At 42.2% G+C, this 21,417-nt stretch overlaps 1 protein-coding gene across 2 annotated transcripts in view; it reads right to left on the reverse strand.

Moving 5' to 3' along the window:
- Nucleotides 1-21,417, reverse strand: part of hlcs (holocarboxylase synthetase (biotin-(proprionyl-CoA-carboxylase (ATP-hydrolysing)) ligase)) — a 51,154-nt gene that overhangs the window by 11,037 nt on the left and 18,700 nt on the right. For both annotated transcript variants that reach the window (XM_086013003.1, XM_086013004.1), the window contains exons 5-8: nt 19,318-19,497; nt 9,010-9,290; nt 7,778-7,845; nt 2,839-2,999 (exon numbers count right to left, since the gene is read on the reverse strand). In XM_086013003.1, coding sequence (XP_085869129.1) covers nt 2,839-2,999; nt 7,778-7,845; nt 9,010-9,290; nt 19,318-19,497 — 690 coding nt within the window. The remainder of the gene's footprint in view (nt 1-2,838; nt 3,000-7,777; nt 7,846-9,009; nt 9,291-19,317; nt 19,498-21,417) is intronic.

Raw genomic sequence — 21,417 nt, forward strand, 5'->3', positions numbered from 1 at the left:
ATTGTGTAGTCTCTACAAACTGGCGGTCATTAGTGCAATTGTGCAGTCCTGCACCTGAGCTCGTATCGTGCAATACCCAATATTCCCCACTACTGTAATACCGTGCAATACTCAACATTCCCCACTACTGTTAGTCTAGTTTTATTTTTATCCAATGCTGTTCCTTACATTTCACTACAGCACTGCAGCACTGTCACTTAGAGTATTTTTTCCTCTGTACTATGTACAGGCCGAAATGAGTGTTCCTCATATTTTTTATGTAGATGTAGGTTGGTGTGTATACACATGTGTATATACACATGTTACTGCGTATATCTACATAGGTTTGATTCTAAATGTTTGCCGTCAATGTTATACATTAATGGCCACATTATGCCGCCGCCCCTGTGTGACCTATATCTTTGCTACTGTAACAACGAAAATTTCCCCACTGTGGGATCAATAAAGGCATTCTTATCTTATCTTATCTTAAGGATATATTTCGCATGCAAAGGGATAAGGTACGGATTACACATGGAAGACATGCTAGTCGTGTTTCTGTCAGTCAGTGAAATTTCGTCCTGTAGCATTATCCATGGTATTACATGTGTTGAACCACTAGAAGGTAGACTATACATGTGCAATGTGATTACTGGTTAGCACATGAAAAGCGTTGTGCAGGTAATTAATGAAGGCGGCTTTGTAGAAGAGAACATGCAATGGTCTTGCTTTTTAAAAGAACCCAACACTACACCTTCAGTCGGTACTTGACCCGGTTAGGGACAAATAGAGGATAGAGACACGGATGAAAACCCACTTCCGTCCTTGCTTAGTCCATCCTTTTTAGACTTCTCATCCTCTGTCCGTCCGTCCACAAAATGGGCGTCCGTCCGGGATGGAGGGACGGACTGTTCCATCCCTGGGACGGAATGCCCAGCTCTGGTGAGAAGTATGGGACCGACCTAGAGTGGTCCAGAGGCACGCTCCCACAGAATAAAATGTTGAATATTTTATATTGAAACGCATAAATTTGATCAAGCGCAATTAAAAGAAAATATCAATGTATAATAAAGTATTTATCTAACATTATGCTACATAAGCAGGGTTGAGAGTTACTTTTAAAATGTATTGTGATAGTTTCTAGTCACCTGTTAAAAAGTGTAGTTAGTAACGTAATCCAAGTACCATAATATTCAAGTATTGGAACTTGATTCAAGTGTTTTTGGATTACTCCAATTCCAAATATGCTAATAATGACAAAGTAAGAATAAATATCCCAACAATATATATTTGTATAGTGGACCCCTGCTATTTGCATGAGATAGCAAATAGTGAAGATCCGTGTAATTGACACCCATTGAAATGCATTTGTAAGACAGCTAAACAGAGCTGGATCACAGGATGAGTGCAGATGGGTGATTGATTCATTCGTTGAAGGACTGTGAAACAATTGCTTAGTTGCTCACTTAGAGATAAAATGGATGGATGGATAGATAGATAGATCTAGTGTTGCACTGGATACCGGTTCCAGTACCGCACTGGAATTTTTCTGCGTCAATATAGGTTAGATACCATTTTTTTTTAGAAATACTAAAAAAAAACCACCAAAAAAAACATGCAGCTCACCAACTTGCCTTAAAGGCAAGTATATGTGCGTAAAGCCGTGGCAGCCACCTGTTACCGGCATGTGAGAAACGCCTTAATTGGCATGCCGCCTCCTGCATAAGAGGAAGAAATGGCCTCAAGTGCTCGCCCCTGCGCTCTTCGTTGAAAAGAATGACGCGAAAATTGCCACATGGCCATGGAAAGATGACCAACATGGTAAAAAAGGCCATCTGTAAGGCTTGTTTTAAAATGGTGAAGGATCTAAATCTATATGAAGAGCTTTATATTAGCCAACAGGTTAACCAAAAACCAATATGGCAATTCCACATTTACGGAAATCGCATAATCAGTTAAAAGTGTTAAGAGTCAGCGTGCCCCAATTTGACCATGGGACCAGCTGCAGAGAAATCAGCCCTACAGACAGGGCCAGCCAGGGAGGAGACCAGCCCACATTATGTTTAGATTTTGAAGACTGGCCCATCTGAGAGCATTCACCAGGATGGAAAAGCTGCCCAGATCTGATCATTGTATGATTCCTGAACTTCAGAGATGGAAAAGAAAACAGACGAAAAAAATTAAATAACTTGTGTGAGACTTTATTTCCATTGGATACCTTCTTGAAAGATAAAATGAACACGCATTGAGTAAGTAGTGTTTTGTAAATTGCTAATTGGGGTTACGGCCTGGAGACCCACAAAACATTCCAACAACGGCCATGGCTCGAGGTGGGAATACTTAAAATCTGGCCAAGCACCTCACTAACATCGTTATCTGCCAATTTAAAGAGCGACAGCTTGTGATACATTTCTAACGCTTCCCTCAAAAATAAGTCGAGTGTGAATTATTTAGTTCCAAATGCCTGGCAGTGAATGAGTTTAAGAACATAATCCCTGGTTTTTAAGTACTGTTGTAAACCACAACACATGTGTACTGTACATTATTGTATTTTTGTATTTGCGGCAGCTGGCTGTCTCTCTCGCTTGAACCCGGAAATTTATTTTTTGTCTTTTTGCATTTGATGGGCTGTAATTTGCGCTGGCGCCACATCGTGCAATGGAGATTAGCATTTTGCCCAATTGGCGGACGCAATCCGTGGTGCACCCCGTTAGTAGATTATCTTCCACATCCGTGGTGTGAGCAATCAAGTTGTGCAAACATTTTGTAAATCAGGTCAATACAGTAGTAGTTCATACTACAGTAATATTGTCACGAGTTGATAACTCTTATACTATAATCGAATGTGCATTTTCATACCTCATAACCAGGAAGCGTACGCACAGCTTCAATTACAGCAAGAGCAGCCAGGTGTTGCAGAAAGGAAATTCTCTGTCCAAGCCTCGAATTTAGCTTTATCTGGACACACAGCGTGAACATGGCACAACCCAGAGGGCTGAGCCAGGCATTTCTTCCCCGTCCTGCAGCGGGAGATACATTTTGAGAATGTCATTCAGAATTCATTAACAACTTCTTAAGAGCAAGGGACAAGTTCCCTCTTGCAGTAAAAGTTTGAACTTATTTTTTGCCATTAACGGCCACAGAAGTCCACGAAGACCCATTTTAACCGAATTGACAGTGAATCACTTTTAATGTAGTATGTGTTTTTTACAAAATTAGGACTAATTAACCATCAGTTTTGACTCATTTGAGTGTAAGCTTGCATATCGCTGTTGGGTGAAATTCTCGTAGTGACAAAATCACAACTTTACAGGAGGTTAAAAAAGAAACGCCGGCTTGTTTGAGTTCGCAGGCTTTGTTCAAGTTGTATTATACCTTATATTTCTGTTGCACACTCATGTCCACATAATACATTCAAATGCTAATTTAACGCTTGCATTGATTAAAAGAGTACAAAAACCAAGTGGGCAGCATTGAGTAGTTCAAAGTCAACGCCCCCGACGTGCAAAAAGCCTTTGAAAACGTCACACCAGCAAACGGCAGCCCATCACAATACAATACAATACAATACATCTTGGCTACGCTTTCACAAAACGCCATCTTATTGGTTAAAGCCATGAGTCATGCAATAAATAAAACAATGATCCAACTAACCGCGTCTATAAAGTGCATACTAAAATGAAACGGAGGGTTACCGCATGACACACAATTGAAGGTCTTTTTGCAACGAAACATCTCATCGATCCATATTAAACAAACAAGCCAACTTAATCCAACGAACCATCCTGTTTTCACTCATTGCCTAAAAAGAAAAAAAAAAAAAAACAGGGCTTCCGCATTCCGCAGACAGAGGACACGTCATGAGTATCGCAAGAACTGGGAATTCCATCTATGTGACGGACCGGTCCATCTGTCCATCAGTGATGGACGCCCGTTTTGCTGACGGTTGACAAATGATGGGAAAAATTTTAAAATAGATGGATTAAGCATAGGCGGAAACCCCTTTTATTTTGTCTGCCGTCCATCTGCAATCCGTCATAGTCTATTTTTAGGGGCGAGGCAGGAAGGAGAATAGTGAGTTGTTGTTGCTTGGGGGACCGATTTGAGTGAGGGACCAGGCTGTGAAGAGGCTTCAATGGCCACTGAGAGGCTGTTTGTGTATAGAAAGACACGAGACAGTAGTGTGTGTTTAAGATGCCTGTATTTTCTCAATCTGACTTCATGTACACCGCACCTCCCACCTGCTGCCGGGGTATACCATTACAAGAGGGGGAGGGCAATACCACAATCCCTATAACAGAGGCTTACGTTTCCCATTGGCCGCAGCCGAAGCTTGCAGCTCCAGGGTCTAAAAGGAGACGCATTTAGTCCGGCCGGACATGGAGCATGGAGCCCATGGAGGCTCCAATGCCGCAGTGATAATTCCTTGTAGTGAGTCTTTCGTTTTTTTTGTTTCAAATTTCGCTCAGCGGGGTGGGGGTGGATTGTACTAATGAAAATTTAGTCTGACTAATAGACGGACGCACGTCTAAAATTAGAGGCGGACCGGCCTAGACGGGTACTATTTTTTCCCCCGGAAAAAAAGGCCAATGACTGAGGGCGCAAGAGTACGCGCGTTGCAGACGGACAATGAATAACGGATGCTCAATTTTTTGTAAAATGCCCATCTCTGAGTATCGCCACACCTCTGAAACACTCATACACAAGTTTTGTGTGTAAGAGGAGCCGTGAAATTGTGCTTTTATTTGTGTATTTGGTATTTTCACTGCTTCAAATTGGCGAGAATTGCATAAAAATTACAGACGAAGTAGGGGAGGACCATTCGATTTGATTTGTGGAAAAAAAATGAATTTGACCATATTTGGACATCAGAGGTTTCTGATCGACAGCGACGATATACAGCAGGGGTGTCCAAACCTTTTGCAAAGAGGGCCAGATTTGGTGATGTGAAAACGACCATTTAGCCTGACACTTTTTTTTTTTTTTTTTTTTTTACATGGAAAACCAATAAATCCAAGCACATTTTAGCAAACCAGTGTGCCTTTTGTTTTTGACTTTCCTATTTAAATTTCAAGATTCATAAACATGTCTTTTGGTCCATTTGAAACATGAAATATGTCTGGCAAATAAATGTTCACTGAACTTTTAGATTTAAAAACAGGGAAATAAGTAAAAGTATTCAACAGTGCAAATTACATTTCAAACATCAATAACAACTGGCAATTAAATGTTCTCTTAACATTTTAATTCTATGACAGGTAAATATGTAAAATATACATATATTATACTCACCAGTACTGGCCAGGGTTAATTTGAAACATAGCATATTGTTGAAAATAAATGTTCAGTGAACTTTTAGATCAGGGGTGTCGAACTCTTGTCCTCAAGGGCCACTGTCCTGCCTGTTTTCCATCTCTCCCTGCTGCAACACACCTGTTTCAAATGATCAGCTCATAAGCAAGTTCTGCAGGAGCCTGATCCTGATCCCGATCGTTTGAATCAGGTGTGTTGGACGAGTAAACCTCTAAGACATGCAGGAGGGTGGCCCCCAAGGACTGGAGTTTGACGCCCCTGTTTTAGATTTTAAAACAGGGAACTAGGTAACACTCTCCTTGCAAATGAGGGCAGACACAGTTGTTGTGTATTTCAGTGAAAAATAGTCCAATTTCCACCTTTCCTGAACACTAGAAGTACTAGAGCAGTCATTTTTACTGTTTTCAAACTTGATATTTGCAATGTCGTGTATATGATCTGGAGCATATGTGAAGCCCTTTGAGAATTTCCTGTGATTAAGGGATATATAAATACATTTGACTTGACTTGACTTGATGTGTTATTATTCTGCGTATATAGATATAAGATGCTCCTGGCCTCTTGACTTTTCATAATTCTGTATATACCATGGCAAGATAAACAAGATAAAAATAGTTCAGAGTCTTACCCCTTTAACTACGGCGTCCCACTGCTACTGATTTCTATAGCAACCAGAGGTTGCTGGTCACCATGTTTGATAAAAAAATAATTTCATTAATAAATTATAAATTAAATTTTATAGAGTAGAGGAGGCGTTACATCTGCTTCAAAATACTGCCGAGTCTGAGTATGAATTCCTCGGATGACACAGGAGGAGGCGGACGAGCAGCCTTGTTGTGTGTTGTAAAATCGGCTGTAGATGTCATAGTCATGACGTTGTGGCTAGTGCATGCCAGACAGTTGAAATAAATAAAATAATTATCTTATGCGGTGGTACTCCAAGTGTTAAATTGTCGGTACTCGCTGTCAACTTTCCCTTTTTTATTCATTGTTGCCATTTTAGAAACGGAAAGGGTCACACGGGAGTGAATGAACCTCTGGAATGACCTCCCATTGGTTGTTAGGCAAGCCCCCTCTCTGTCCATTTTTAAAACCCGGTTGAAGACACATTTCTTTTCTCTGGCTTTTGATCAGACCTGAAATTTTCGGCTCTTTTCCGGTCTCAATTGTATATAGGGTTTTATGTCAATTTATTGGCTTCATTATTTATATTTTATTTATATTTATATATTATGTATGTCTATATTTATTAATATATGTATCACAGCCTTTTATTGTATTGTTTGTAAAGTGCTTTGTTACAGCTCTAGCTGTTATGAAATGCGCTATATAAATAAAATTATATTGTATTGTATTGTTATGGAGTTGGATAGAGTGCTGCTGCTCTCTTGTGTGTAAATGCAAAATTGCATTTAGAGTGTATCTTATAAGGCTTGCCAATGGGGCCCGACGTTAGTAATTCTATGACAGAGGGTTTTGACCGTGGGACACATTTGGTCCCGGGCTGGACTTTGGACCAACTAGATATAAGACTCCTTCACTCCATTCATATTGAGCTGTGACCTCAGTATTCTTCATTTACACCAGCAGGGGTTCCAGTGAAACATGAGCTTTTTGTAGCTCTTGGATAGCTTAAGATACTGACACTCTTCATCAATTTTCAAACTTGAAAGATTACTTAACAGTGGAGTACATTGGATCTTCACCAGGTGATGCTGGGGTTTTTCGCTCAAAGTCCCCTCTGTCCACACTGGCATTACAACTAACCCAAGTCTGGAAACTGCTCCACCTCCTGCTTGGCTGCCTGGCAATAAGCAAGTATGTGGTAAGCATATTAAATGGCTGTTACAGCCGACTTTGCTTGCTGAGTTGCACAGAATTTGAGTGCGTAGGTCTAAGGAGAGATATAACATTTTGCAAGCAATGCACCTTGAAGATTAGCCTTGTTGGTCAGCCTTGCTAACCAGTCGACCACCGTGCCGCCCGTAAATCAACATCTTATCTCATATTTAGTGAGTGGCATTTTGAAAACGTGCGGGCTGGAAAGATCCATTAGACACCGGTCTATCGATATTTAGTCCCCCCCGACCCCCCAAAAAATACTTTTTTCCTTCTTTTTTAATTTTTTTTTTTTTACTAATGTCTATCATGTTCATTTTCAGTTTATACCCTAAATGCGAAGTAAATCAACATCTAATCTCATATTTAGTGAGTGCCATTTTGAAAACGTGCTTGACAATGTACTTTTCAGATCTAAATATGTTTTTGTTTAAAAATAGGTGCTTTCAAAAAATACATTTGCTTGATTTGACTGGCGAACACCTGCTATACCAATATGCCAAAGATGCTAAAGACTAGGTGAGAAAAGCACACAGTTAAGTGTTTATACAAACCATATTTACCTTGTCTCTGTCATGTGACACACAGTATGTATACTGTATATGTATACTGTATGTATGCAGGCTTACTTTGCAGGAGTACTGACCTTTGCCCTGACTTTGTTGAGCAGCTATGACTATTAAACCAACATCTTCTGGTAAATGCAGATTAAGTCTAGAGGGAGACAAATATTTAGAAGATATTAAAAACTACAACATTCAAACAAATTGTGTGACAATCATTTTAAATAATTATTGTATACAGTGGTACCTTTGCTAGATGGCGCTTCACCTTTCGCGGACCTGCTACATCGCAGATTTTTTTACAGTGCTATTTTGTATGGTGTTTTTTTTGTTTTGTTTTTTTACAGCGTACCAAATCGCATTGTGTCCTAATTGACTGCCTGTATTTTTAAAGTGCAATTCATCATTATTTGTATGAAAATGTTTGCATTTTTTCTTAAACTGTAACTTGTTGTGATCATTTATTAACAACATTCATGGGTCACTGTGAACTGCTCTAATGTTTATCATCCCAAAAAAAAGGCACAATGTTTTTAATATTAAGAAACGAAGAAAAAAAAAAAACCCAAACGGCCAGCTGACAAAGTTAAATCCTTTTTTCCCCTCCCTTGATTTTCTAAATGGGTCAATTTAAACTCACGACATAACAGGGGGGTTAAAAAAAGGTTTTGACCTTCATTTCGCTATAAAATAATATCAACAATATTAATAATTAGTCCAATAATAATAATAATAATATTATTAATAACAATAATCACGTATACTTATTTTTCTTACTAAGGTTTGAATTTTGAGCGTGTTTAAACATGAGAGAAATGTGAGAATATGTTAATGGTGAGATTTACAGCCTTAAAACATACAGTACTATAATTGTGCTTTTACCTCTAGAGGAATAAAAACAAACAAAAAAAACCTCCAAAGAACCTGTCCTTATTCAAGGTCCAAAACAGCTGGCACAAGTTAGTGTGAATGGTGTTTCATTGGATATGTTCCCTGCTTTAAAATACATTGAAAGATATTCTTGACATCTTGTGAGATAAGATGCATGACAATAAAGGGGCTTCTGGAATTTTGTGGAACCTTTTTTAAAAAATTTTTATTCTTCCAATCTGATTTTGATCTGAATAACTTACAAACCATGTGGCCTAAAGGAGAACTATAACCAAATGTGTTTGGGGTAATAAAGAGTTGGGATACTGGCATGTTGGGGTACTGGCCCAGCCTCCTGATACAGCCTCAGTACAGCACACTCTCACACATGCACACTTTGTGTAATCAACACAAAATATGTCTGAGATTACAAAAAATGAGTTACCCTTCAACCAGATCCATGGTAGATGAAACAACCTCAGCATACATCAATGTGTGCCCCAGCAAAATGGATGTTAGGTTATTATAGTAGGTATCCAAACAGAACTTGTCCCAGCTCTGTAACTCAGGACAATCAGTGACGAGTGGAATAGAGCAGTCATGCAGAGAAGCACCATCTTGTAGCTCAGAACTGGGCACTATCCTGAGGGAGGCCTTTGACATCATGACAAGGCCATCTTCATTTACGTGCTTGTATAGAGAATGAAGAAACTTAGATTTGGCCTCCTGTGTGAAAAACAGAGGATCAAGAAAACGATCAGCAGTTTATACAAACAGTATACAGAAAAGTGAGCAATTCCAAAATTACATTTTTATGAGTATGGTAGGCTGAGCCACACATTTGTGGTGGCAAACAAATACATGAATACAAGTATATTTCAGGATATTGCGACTGCTGCACGCATGCGCGCGCACACGCGATCACGCGCGCACACGCACACACAGTGTGAAAAAGTTTTTGCCCCCTTCCTGATTTCTTATTTAAGTGTTTCAGATCAAACTAATTTAAATATTAGTCAAAGATAACAAGTAAACACAAAATGCCTGTTTTTAAATTAAAGTTTTTATTATTAAAGGGAAAACAAAATCCAAACCTACATGGCCCTGTGTGAGAAAGTGTTTGCCCCCTAAACCTAATAACTTGTTGGGCCACCCTTAGCAGCAACAAATGCAATCTAGCATTTGCTATAACTTGCAATGAGTTTTTCACAGCGCTGTGGGGGAATTTTGGCCCACTCATCTTTGCAGAATTGTTGTAATGTCAGCCACATTGAAGGGTTTTCGAGCATGAACCACCTTTTTAAGGTCATGCCACAGCATCTAAATGGGATTCAGATCAGGGCTTTGACTAGACCACTCCAAAGTCTTCATTTTGTTTTCTCTTCAGCCATTCCGAGGTGGACTTGCTGGTGTGTTTTGGATCATTGTCCTACTGCAGAACCCAAGTTCGCTTTAGCTTGAGAACACGAACAGATGGACTGACATTCTCCTTCAGGATTTTTTGGTGGACAGTAGAATTCATGGTTCCATTTATCACAGCAAGTCTTCCAGGTCCTGAAGTAGAAAAACAGCCCGAGACCATCACACTACCACCACCATATGTTACCGTTGGTATGAAGTTCTTTTTCTGAAATGCGGTGTTACTCTTGGGCCAGATGTTGCGGGACACACACCTTCCGAAAAGTTCAGCTTTTGTCTCTCAGTCCACAGAGTATTTTCCCAAAAGTCTTGGGGATCATCAAGATGTTTTTGGCAAAAGTGAGAAGAGCCTTAATGTTATTTTTGCTCAGCAGTGGTTTTCGTCTTGGAACACTGCCATGCAGGCTATTTTTGGCCAGTCTCTTTCTTATGGTGGAGTCATGAACACTGATCTTAACTGAGGTAAGTGAGGTCTGCTCTTCTTTGGATGTTTGTTGTGGAGTCTTTTGTGACCTCTTGGATAAGTCGTCACTCCGCTCGTGGAGTAATTTTGGTCGGTTGGCCACTACCGGGAAGGTTCACCACTGTTCCATGTTTTCGCCATTTGTGGATAATGGCTCTCACTGTGGTTCGCTGGAGTCCCAAGGCTTTGCCATTTCTAGGCTTTATAACCTTTTACCAGACTGATAGATCTCAAATACTTTCCTTCTCATTTGTTCCTGAATTTCTTTTGATTTCGGCATAATGTCTGCTTTTGAGGATCTTTTGGTCTAATTCACTTTGTGAGGCAGGTCCTATTTACAGGGGTGCACATAATTTTATTCATGGGTTACTCACATGAGTACCTGGAGATTGACTTTGGTATTCATTAGTGGTTCAACGGATCACATAAGTCACGGTTCAGATCAGTCACGGATCGGATTGTTTCAGATCAGCAAAAAATAAAGGAAAAAAGATAATTAGACCTTTGAACTTAATTTATTTTATGAAACACCTTTGCCCATTAAAAAAAATAAAAATTAAAAATCAGACAGGGTCATGTAGGTTTGGATTTTTTCTTCCTACCTTTAAAAACTGCATTTTGTGTTTACTTGTGTTATCTTTGACTAATATTTAAATTCGTTTGATGATCTGAAACATTTAATTGTGACAAACATACAAAAAAAATAAGAAATCATGACGGGGCAAACACTTTTTCACACCACTGTAGGTGTACGACTCCCTTCCCCAAAACCACAAACACAATTACAGCTTAAGAACAACAACCCATAGTTAATTACACTTGTGAGTAATGACTCCTAACATTCTTTTTTTTCCCCCAATCAACGGTGTTTAACTCGAAAGGTCAACGGAAAGGTCGCAAACACGCTGGGGAACACCTGAAACACACTCCATAGGGAAGAGGATAATACCAATGTAAGAATAAGAATAAGAATAAGAATGCCTTTATTGATCCCACAGTGGGGAAATTTTCATTGTTACAGTAGCAAAGATATAGGTCACACAGGGGCGGCGGCATAATGTGGCCATTAATGTATAACATTGACGGCAAACATTTAGAATCAAACCTATGTAGATATACGCAGTAACATGTGTATATACACATGTGTATACACACCAACCTACATCTACATAAAAAATATGAGGAACACTCATTTCGGCCTGTACATAGTACAGAGGAAAAAATACTCTAAGTGACAGTGCTGCAGTGCTGTAGTGAAATGTAAGGAACAGCATTGGATAAAAATAAAACTAGACTAACAGTAGTGGGGAATGTTGAGTATTGCACGGTATTACAGTAGTGGGGAATATTGGGTATTGCACGATACGAGCTCAGGTGCAGGACTGCACGATTGCACTAATGACCGCCAGTTTGTAGAGACTACACAATGTTCTTGTTAAAGAATCTGACAGCAGCAGGCAAGAAGGAACGGCGGAATCTCTCCTTAGCACAGCGAGGGTGTAACAGTCTGTCACTGAAAGTGCTGTGGAGTGCTGTTAGGGTGCCCTGGAGGGGGTGGTCCGGGTTGCCCAGCATTGATGACAGCTTGGCCAACATCCTCCTGTCCCCCACCGAGTCCACAGAGTCCAGGGAGCAGCCCAGGACAGAGCCGGCCCTCTTGACCAGTTCGTCCAGCCGCTTCTTGTCCCGGGCCGAGACGCCGCCTGCCCAGGTGACCACTCCCTGGAAGATGACCGATGCAACCACCGAGTCATAAAAGTTCCTGAGGAGTGTCCCCTGAACCCCAAAAGACCTCAGTCTCCTGAGTAGGAAGAGTCTGCTCTGACTCTTCCTATAGAGGGCGTCTGTGTTGTCGCACCAGTCCAGTTTATTGTTCAGATGAACACCCAGGTACTTGTAAGTTGAGACTCTCTCAACATCTGTTCCCCGGATGTTCACTGGTGCAGGTGAAGAGTGCTGGCGCCTACCGAAATCCACCACCATTTCTTTGGATTTCCCCGCATTGATCAGGAGGCGGTTCTGCTGGCACCAGTCCACAAAACCCTGAGTAAGTTCTCTGTACTCCCGATCATCTCCGCCTGTGATGAGGCCGACAATCGCAGAGTCGTCAGAGAACTTCTGCAGGTGACAGGTAGGGGTGTTGTAGTTGAAGTCCGAGGTGTAGAGGGTGAACAGGAAGGGAGCCAAGACAGTTCCCTGTGGGGCCCCCGTGCTGCAGAGGAGCACGTCAGACACACAGTCCTGTGTCCTCACATACTGTGGCCGGTTTGTGAGGTAGTCCTGGATCCATGTGGTGAGGTGGTGCGCCACCCCCGCCCGCTCCAGCTTGTCTCCCAGTAGGGTGGGCTGGATGGTGTTGAAAGCACTGGAGAAATCAAAGAACATGATCCTCACAGTGCTCCCCGCCTTCTCCAGGTGGGAGAGTGAAGTGTGGAGGAGGTAGATGATGGCATCATCCACACTGATGCCAGGCTGGTATGCGAACTGGAGTGGGTCCATTGAGGAGCTCACCAGGGGGCGCAGGTGGACAAGGACCAGTCTCTCCAGGGTCTTCATCAGGTGAGACGTCAGCGCCACCGGTCTGAAGCTGTTGAGCTCCTTCGGGTGGGGGGTCTTTGGCACCGGGACCAGGCAGGATGTTTTCCATAGCTGGGGGACCCTGCCCAGCTTCAGGCTCAGGTTGAACATGTGCTGGACAATTCCACACAGCTGGTCTGCGCAGGATTTGAGGAGCTGGGGGCTGATGCCATCTGGACCCGCTGCCTTCCTCGCCTTCATCTTCTTCAGCTGGTTCCTCACCTGAGATGTTGTGAAGGCCAAGGCTGGACAGGAAGGAGTGGTGGCTATCTGGTGTAGCTGGGAGCTGGAGACTGTGGAGAAAAGAGGGGAGGGGGTGACACGCCCAGCAGGAGGAGTAGGTGGAGACTGCAGCAGGAGAGACGGAGTGGAGGCAGGCATCTGATCGAACCTATTGAAAAAGAGATTTAGCTCATTTGCCCACTGCAGGTCCCCCCCAGTCCGGGTCTTGGGTTGTCCGTGGCCTGAGATGGTCTTCAGGCCCCTCCAGACTCCCCTGGCGTTATTCTGCAGCAGCTGCTCCTCCATCCTCTTCCTGTAGGACCTTTTCCCCTCTCTGATCCTCTTCCTCAGCTGGCGCTGCACAGTCCTCCGCTCCTCTATGTTGCCTGACGCAAAAGCCCTCCTCTTCTCCTTCAGGAGAGCTTTTATGTCTGGTGTGATCCAGGGTTTGTTGTTGGAGAAACACCTTACTGTCCTGGTGGGTATGGTGTTCTCCATGCAGAAATTTATATAGTCTGTAACAGTGTCCGTTAGACTACTAATGTCTTCCCCGTGAGCATCGCTGAATACTTCCCACACAGTTGTGCTGAAGCAGTCCTTTAAGGCCTCCTCGGCCTCTCCAGACCATCTCTGAACCGTGCGGGTCACAGCTGGCTGCCTGCGGACCAGAGGTTTGTACACAGACTGGAGAGCCACCAGGTTGTGATCAGCTTTGCCCAGCGGGGGGAGGGGCAGTGATGTGTATGCCTCCTTGGTGTTGGCATAGAAAAGGTCCAGTGTTTTATTGTCTCTGGTGTGGCAGGTGACATACTGTGTGAATGAAGGCAGAGAGGAGGAAGGGGAGGCATGATTGAAGTCACCAGAGATGAGTACCAGGGCATTTGGGTGCTGTGTTTGTAGCCTGCTCACTGCTGCAGTCAAGACATCACAGGCTGTGTCGCTGCTGGCAGCTGGTGGGACGTAGACAGTCACCGCGATCACGTGACTAAACTCTCGCGGGATGTAGAATGCCCTCATGCCAACAGCTAGCAGCTCAATATCCCTGCTGCAAAGCTGCTCCTTAATCGTGATGTGCCCAGGATTACACCATCTATCGTTCACAAACACAGCCAGCCCTCCTCCTTTCCTCTTTCCACTCTCCAGCGTCCTGTCCGCGCGTATGATTTGGAAGCCGTCCAATTCTACGACCGCGTTCGGTGTTAGCGTTGTTAGCCACGACTCCGTGAATAGCATCAGGCTAGCCTCCCGGAAGTCCCTCTCGTGCCGGGTAAGCGCCGCTAGCTCGTCCATCTTGTTGGGGAGCGATCTAACATTCCCCATGATAACAGACGGGAGGACGGGATGGTATCGTCTCCTCCTTTCCCTGCGTTTAACCCCCGCACGAGATCCCCGTCTCTTCCTCCTCAGCTCACGGGGGATATCGGGTCTCGCCCCGGGAGCCGGCGCATGGTTAGCACGGAGTGCTAACAGCTGATTCCGGCTGTAAACAATGGGGGCTCGGCTCCGAGCCAAGTCGCCGGACACGATCGCGCAAAAAATAGCCATCAGCAGCAGCAAGAATACCGCAGTTTGGGTGTCCGTTGCTACGCAAGTTACGACTATCAATTATACGAAAAAGGTATGAGGTAGAGTAATATTAAAGAACAAAAACACACGAAAAGGCTCACCGATGAGCCGGAGCTACTGTAGCGGGCTGCCACTCGCGCGGCGCCGGAAGGCAGATTTATTTATTTTTTTGTCACTGAGGAATGTACACTGCACAGTATAAGCCAATTGGGCCATGGTTTTGTTTTTTTTTGTTGCTGAAAAAAGATTGGATTGTAATGTTGGATCTTTCTTTTTTTTTTTTTGCTGATCCGAAAAACAATCTGATGCGTGACTCAAAATCTGTGACTGATCCGAACTAGTGAGCGCCAAAGACAATCTCCTGGTACGCATGTGAGTAATCCATGAAATGAATTACCACTGGATATGGCTCAGTCAGAAAACAGTGCACACTAGACGACTGGATTTAAATAGTTTTGGAGATATTTCGAACGGAAAAACTGACATATGATCAAATTACACTCCAGAAGACCCCCACCCTCTCTGTTCTGCTCATAGTTCTCATTTGATTTTCAAAAGAAGGATCGGAGTTATCTGTAAATGACTTGGAGTGTTAGACCCGAATGCCTCACCAGAGTTTATGTACATTATAATGCCTATTATTGGTAGGAAGTCGCATTATGGGACTGTATTCAAACAGCGATGGGCGGACTTTGACTGGCTCAAGAGAATTGGACATTTCTAACGAACTCTGACCTATGGTCCAAAGTTTTCTTGGTGGATCGAGTCTGAAGGGGAAGGACGGTCACTGGACTCAATAATTAAACTCAAAATTTGTACGATGCCATGTTTTAATGTTTGATATGTGGAATCTTTATTTGCCATGATTTGGTCCAAATCAAATCTATCACAAAAAAAGGAATAGAAAGTACAGATATTTGCGGAAAAAAAATTGAGTAGAAGAACAAAGTAACGAGTAGAGGTACAAAGTAGGATGAAAAATAACTACTCCACTAAAGTACAGATACCCCAAATTTCTACTTAAAGTAGAAGTCAACCCAAACATATTTTTTTCAAGAATATGTCCCCAGCAGGCCCACTAGTTGAAACACAGCACTCTGATTAATTTTGCGTTTGTGGAATATAAATTAAGCAGCAAAATGCACTAGTTTTAAGCCATCTCTGAGGGCCAATCACGGCTGACGTTCTTTCTGAATCTAAGCCGTGATTGGTTGTTGTGAGCAGTTGTGATGTCATTTTTGGGTCGACAGAAGACAAAATGGCCGCCCTCAGAGATGGCTAAAAACGAGTGGATTAACACTTATTCCACAAACGCAATATTTATCAGAATTATTAGTGGGCTTGCATAGAACATATTCTTGGAAAAAAAAAATGTTCGCGTTGACTTCCCCTAAGTAAGGTGACTAAGTGTTTGTACTTCGTTACTTGACACTAGGGATGTGCGCGACTAGTCTTTTAACCGTTTAACCGTCCTCAATTTGTTAAACGTTTTGTATTTTACTAGTCGGTTAAAGGCGGCATTAAGTATCACGCATCTTGTTTCACACGCCTCTGCCTCGGCCTCTGTAAACATGCTGAGCACCAAGAGAGAGAATTTCTCCCTCCGCCCCTAAACGCCCCACCCCCGCACCCACACACACATAGTAGGGGGCGGTGACACTAAGATTGGGGAAGAATATTTAGAAAAGTACATTTAGAAGATGTCGAAGCTAGCACGAAAAAAACCCAGCACCGTTTGGCAGTATCTTGACATAGCATAGGACAGTGGGCATGGCGGCGGGACCAGCCAGACGAGCATGAGAGCGTTTGTTCCAGCCAGGCGCTGCATGCTCGCCGCACAGCAAAGATTACTTTTGGAATAATCATTCATATAACAATCACTGTCGTTTGATAAATCATACATTTGCTGCTCATGATGCTTTCATAAACTAATCGCAAGGAGGTCAGGAGAAGTCAAGCTAACATTTGCTAATATGAAGGTGATTGCTGAACTTTCCTGCCACATTGTTGATTTCTCTACACATGTCTTACCACACATGTATTGAGTAATTTTCCACCAACATGCAGACACATAGACAGACAAGTACAAGACGTTTCAATTGCCCTTTTGCTCACCCCATCCTTTAGAGTTGGAACGCCCATGTATGTAGGGATGAGAGAATAAAAAGAAGGGAGACGGGGAGACTTTTTTAGAACGCCTGTAAGAATTGTATTATACAGTTATTTTCCGTTCTTCTTGCAAGCTTTAAAATTCAAAGAGAGTGTCTTCATCTCCTTATTTTGCGTGATTTTCATAAATGTCTATCTGATGAACCTGGCATTCAAATTGGTCCTTCGAGCTGGATCCCAAGATACCCAAGGCTTCCGGGAGCGGAGTCGAAATCCAGGTAAAGACCGTGGCCACGGCATTCAGACCCTTTTCCGGGACTGGGTCTCGGCTGTGCGTCTGGTAACTGAGGGTTGGACGGGATACTGAAGGAGTGAAGACAACTCTGGTGAGTAGGATACTCACGGATAGGCTTGGTTTGAGTGTGTCGCACTTATGAGACAGAAGTAACCTGTAAAGCCATGAAACAAACCTCGATAATACTAGTCCCTATCGAGTAGACCGAGTAGTCTATAAACAGGAAAGGGCAACGGGCCCTGTACACGTAAAAAGGAGTGAATGTGCACAGGTGTGAGTGGAGGTTGACTGCCTCATTCTGAACAGGATTTTGGAGTGGCAACTGTCTGAGGAAGCAGAGGCAAGAATTCTCCGCTACTTGTGGTAGAAGCTTGAGAATTACCTCAGACAGAAAGTAATTGCCACACTGTTCAAGGGAAAAGTAAGTACAGTCACTCTAGGTGAACCACTGACTCCAACATGGGCACAACAAACAGTAAAAATATTAATTTAAAGGATCCAGAACGGATTAACATGCAAAGATTGGACATTTGAGAGAGTTAATATTCTTCAAAAAATAAAACACCTAAATCGATGGATAACAAAATACAACTTTGCTGGCCATCTTAAAAAAATAAAAATAAATAAATAATAATCAACCTGCGGGATAAAATTAAATTTTGCTCCTTTAGAGTTGGAACGCCCATGTATGTAGCGATGTGAGAAGAGAAGAGAAGAGACGGGGAGACTTTTTTAGAATGCCTGTAAGAATTGTATTGTACAGTTCTTCTCCGTTCTCCTTGCAAGCTTTAAAATTCAAAGAGACTGTCTTCATCTCCTTATTTTGTGTGTTTTTCATAAATGTCTATCTGATGAACCTGACAATTATCCAACTAATTTGTGAAATGACTGCCCGCGATATGCTGCCGCTTTTTGTTGAAGGCAAAGGGTTCGAAAAATTAATGCTGTATATCGAGCCTGAGTACGCGGTGCCAAGTCGCAAAACAATCACGCCCCAACTCGAGAGTAGCCATAACCAAATAAAAGAGGAGATGCTATGAGCATTTGAGCGGGTCAACTACTGTATGTGGCCATAACTACAGACGGATGGACGTCCATAGCCACCGAATCTTACATGACTATAACGTGTCATTATGTGGACGAAGTACATCTCCGCTGCTGTGTGCTTCAGACATGTGCCTTAGAGGAAAGAGACACAGCTGAAAACTTGGCTGCTCACCTGTGGAGTGTGATATTTTGTAGTGGTCAACTACAAAATAAAGTCGTCGCCTGTGTGCATGATAATGCAGCTAAGATGGGGCTAGCGAATGAGACCCCGCTGGGCTGGGAGTCGGTACCATTACTCATTGCATTATTCATTGCATTATTCATAATAAATGCCATGCATTGCATTGGAAAATGTATTTCTCTTTCAATTGTTCACCTTTATTCAGTCAGTTGTTGTTACATCAATAGAATTTAAATTAACAAACTGTCCTGAATGTTTGGGCTAAAATAGCCCCTAAATACACAATTCAATATGTATTGAAATTCAAATTTTCTTCCTTATAGACTAGTCGCCTAGTCACAAATAAAATTTGAGACTAGTCGGCGGGCAAATTAGTCGAAATTCCCATCCCTACTTGACACCTCTGCACATATCTGATTAAAATTTGCTGTTGATCAGTGCAATCAGTCAATCAAAACTAGCAAAATGGATTTCGTTAAAAGTAGGAAAGCTTGAACTGGCAAATAATCTTTAGGCCTGTTTGGCACGATGTGCCTGCCAAGGGCGAAAAATAATAGTGGCGAAAAATTGTTTATTAATGTGTGAATTCCGAAGCGTAACAGATAAAAAGGTGGTTGTACAGCTCCAGCATACACTGCTGTAAATGTAATCATTGCTTTGCATCGCAGGCCCATGATGAAAAGTGACACCGTATATCTTTGAGGGGACCTGTGACATGTAGACAGTGAGCACGACAGAGGGAAAGTATACAACATTAGTGGACTAGAGTAGTTGGAGTAGTATTAGACAAGGGAAACGGGGGCCAAAGCATGCATCTTTGTGGAGGTTCTATAAAAAAAAATTTGAAAAAAAGTAATTGGAGGAGAGTAATTACCTGAGAGGTGGACAGAAGGAAAACTGGACTTGGTGTCAGAGTTTGTGTTTGCTGGCAACTAAGGCCAAGAGAGGTCAGGATTTCTGCCAAGACTTGATAATGCAGTACATTATTGGCCTTCTGACCATCTAAATCTTCAGTTGCCAGGTTCCAAAGGTCTGGTGTATTTTCCAGGTGGATCTGCCAACAGTAAATATATAACAAGGATTGACACTTAGGAAAATTGACAGCCAGAAGTCCAACAAAAGAAACAGTGATGTGATGTAATCGGCACTTCTTCACAGTTGCATACGTGTAATTTGATGGCTGCATGTTTAATGCATGCTTGTAATAGTTATTTACATATTGTAACCAACCCTTCTAATAAATCATCATCCAAAGACCAGTCATTGGGAATTTGTATATTGTCGCTGTCATGTGAACAACACTTATGTCCATTTCTTTTCAATGTTCTTATTTTTATGTGAATCGTGTTTCCGTGTTAAAGACATCGCATTAACGTGAAAATTATTTTTTTTGCCCAAAAAGGGACATACCGGTAAGTGTTTTTCACAGGACAGCGATATATATATTTTTTAAAATATAACCTATTAAAATGTATGATAAAATAAGATTAGTTCAAGGCTGTTCAGGAAGCTGACTACCAAATTGGAATTTCCACTTCTATTTCCTTTTGTGGTGGAATTTGAACTAAATCAGCTCGTGCCAAATTAAAGTTGCAGCCAACTATTTATGAGTCATATATACAACTGATTCCATTGCATGATATGAAATTTCCCAATTCAAAAGTCACTAAAAGCTCTGGTAGCTTGTGCATATGGTCCATCTATCTTAAATTCAGCCAAAGCACTCTAAAACATTCATTCATTCATTCATTCATTCATTATCCATACCGCTTATCCTCACAAGGGTCGCGGGCGTGCTGGAGCCTATCCCAGCTGTCTTCGGGCATTAGGCGGGGGACACCCTGAATTGGTTGCCAGCCAATCGCAGGGCACACAGAGACAAACATCCGCACTCACAATCACACCTAGGGGCAATTTAGAGTGTCCAATCAACTTACCATGCATGTTTTTGGAATGTGGGAGGAAACCGGAGTACCCGGAGGAAACCCACACAGGCACAGGGAGAACATGCAAACTCCACACAGGGAGGCCGGAGCCGGGATCGAATCCACGACCTCTGAACTGTGAAGCGGACGTGCTAACCAGTCGATCACCGTGCCACCCACTCTAAAACATTTATTGAAATAACTTAAGATGGTCAAAACCTTACTCTCACATCGGAAAATAACCCAAAATTGGTTAGCAAAATTCAAATGCTCAGGTCATGGTCATGGAAAGTGATAGAGTATTGGCCATGATGACAGACTACAGTCATAGGGATATGATAATGCCAGTCTGGACTATACGCTGCTTTCCCAATAATAAACATGATGACAAGTTACTGTTAATCATTCAGGGAGGGCAGGGCGACACTCAAATGTACAACTAATTATGAGTACAAAGTTATATACCCGGTTGAAATGATTATTTAACTTGCCTTAAAATTACATATAATCGCGAAATTGGAGTGCCTTGTCCTTACTAGACTGGAGGTCATTCTTTCTTTGAGCCAGCTTCATTTATTCTATGAAAAGCACATTTTGGGTCCCCTTGTTAAGATTTAGATTTCCTTGGTACACAATTATATAGGTGACCTGAACAAGGCCGCTATTTCGCTGTGACTTTCTTGAAGCTGGACGATCTCACCTTTAACTATCTATGGCACCCTAATCAGTTGAAATCAGTTAAAATCATGGGGTACACACATAGGAAAATTCCAACACATTGTTAGGTTGGATCAAGCTTATATGTGGGTGTGGCCAAGACAATATTAGGACAGGAATCATTTTGGACAAGTCGGACGTTCTTTTGTTCTGTATCCGTCTGGATGATAAGGCTCCAGAGGCCCGTGAACATAATCTTTTTGGGATCATTAAATTGTTTAACTATGTAAATACAGTCTTCTGGTAGTTCATGTTAGTATAGTGAGCATTAAAGATATCAGAACCAGCAGAGGTTCCCGCAAAACCTTTCACTCTGATTCTGAGATAAGGTT

Source organism: Filicampus tigris, chromosome 17 (assembly GCF_054856515.1).
Source record: "Filicampus tigris isolate MCC_2025a chromosome 17, RoL_Ftig_1.0, whole genome shotgun sequence".
Lineage (NCBI taxonomy): Eukaryota > Metazoa > Chordata > Actinopteri > Syngnathiformes > Syngnathidae > Filicampus > Filicampus tigris.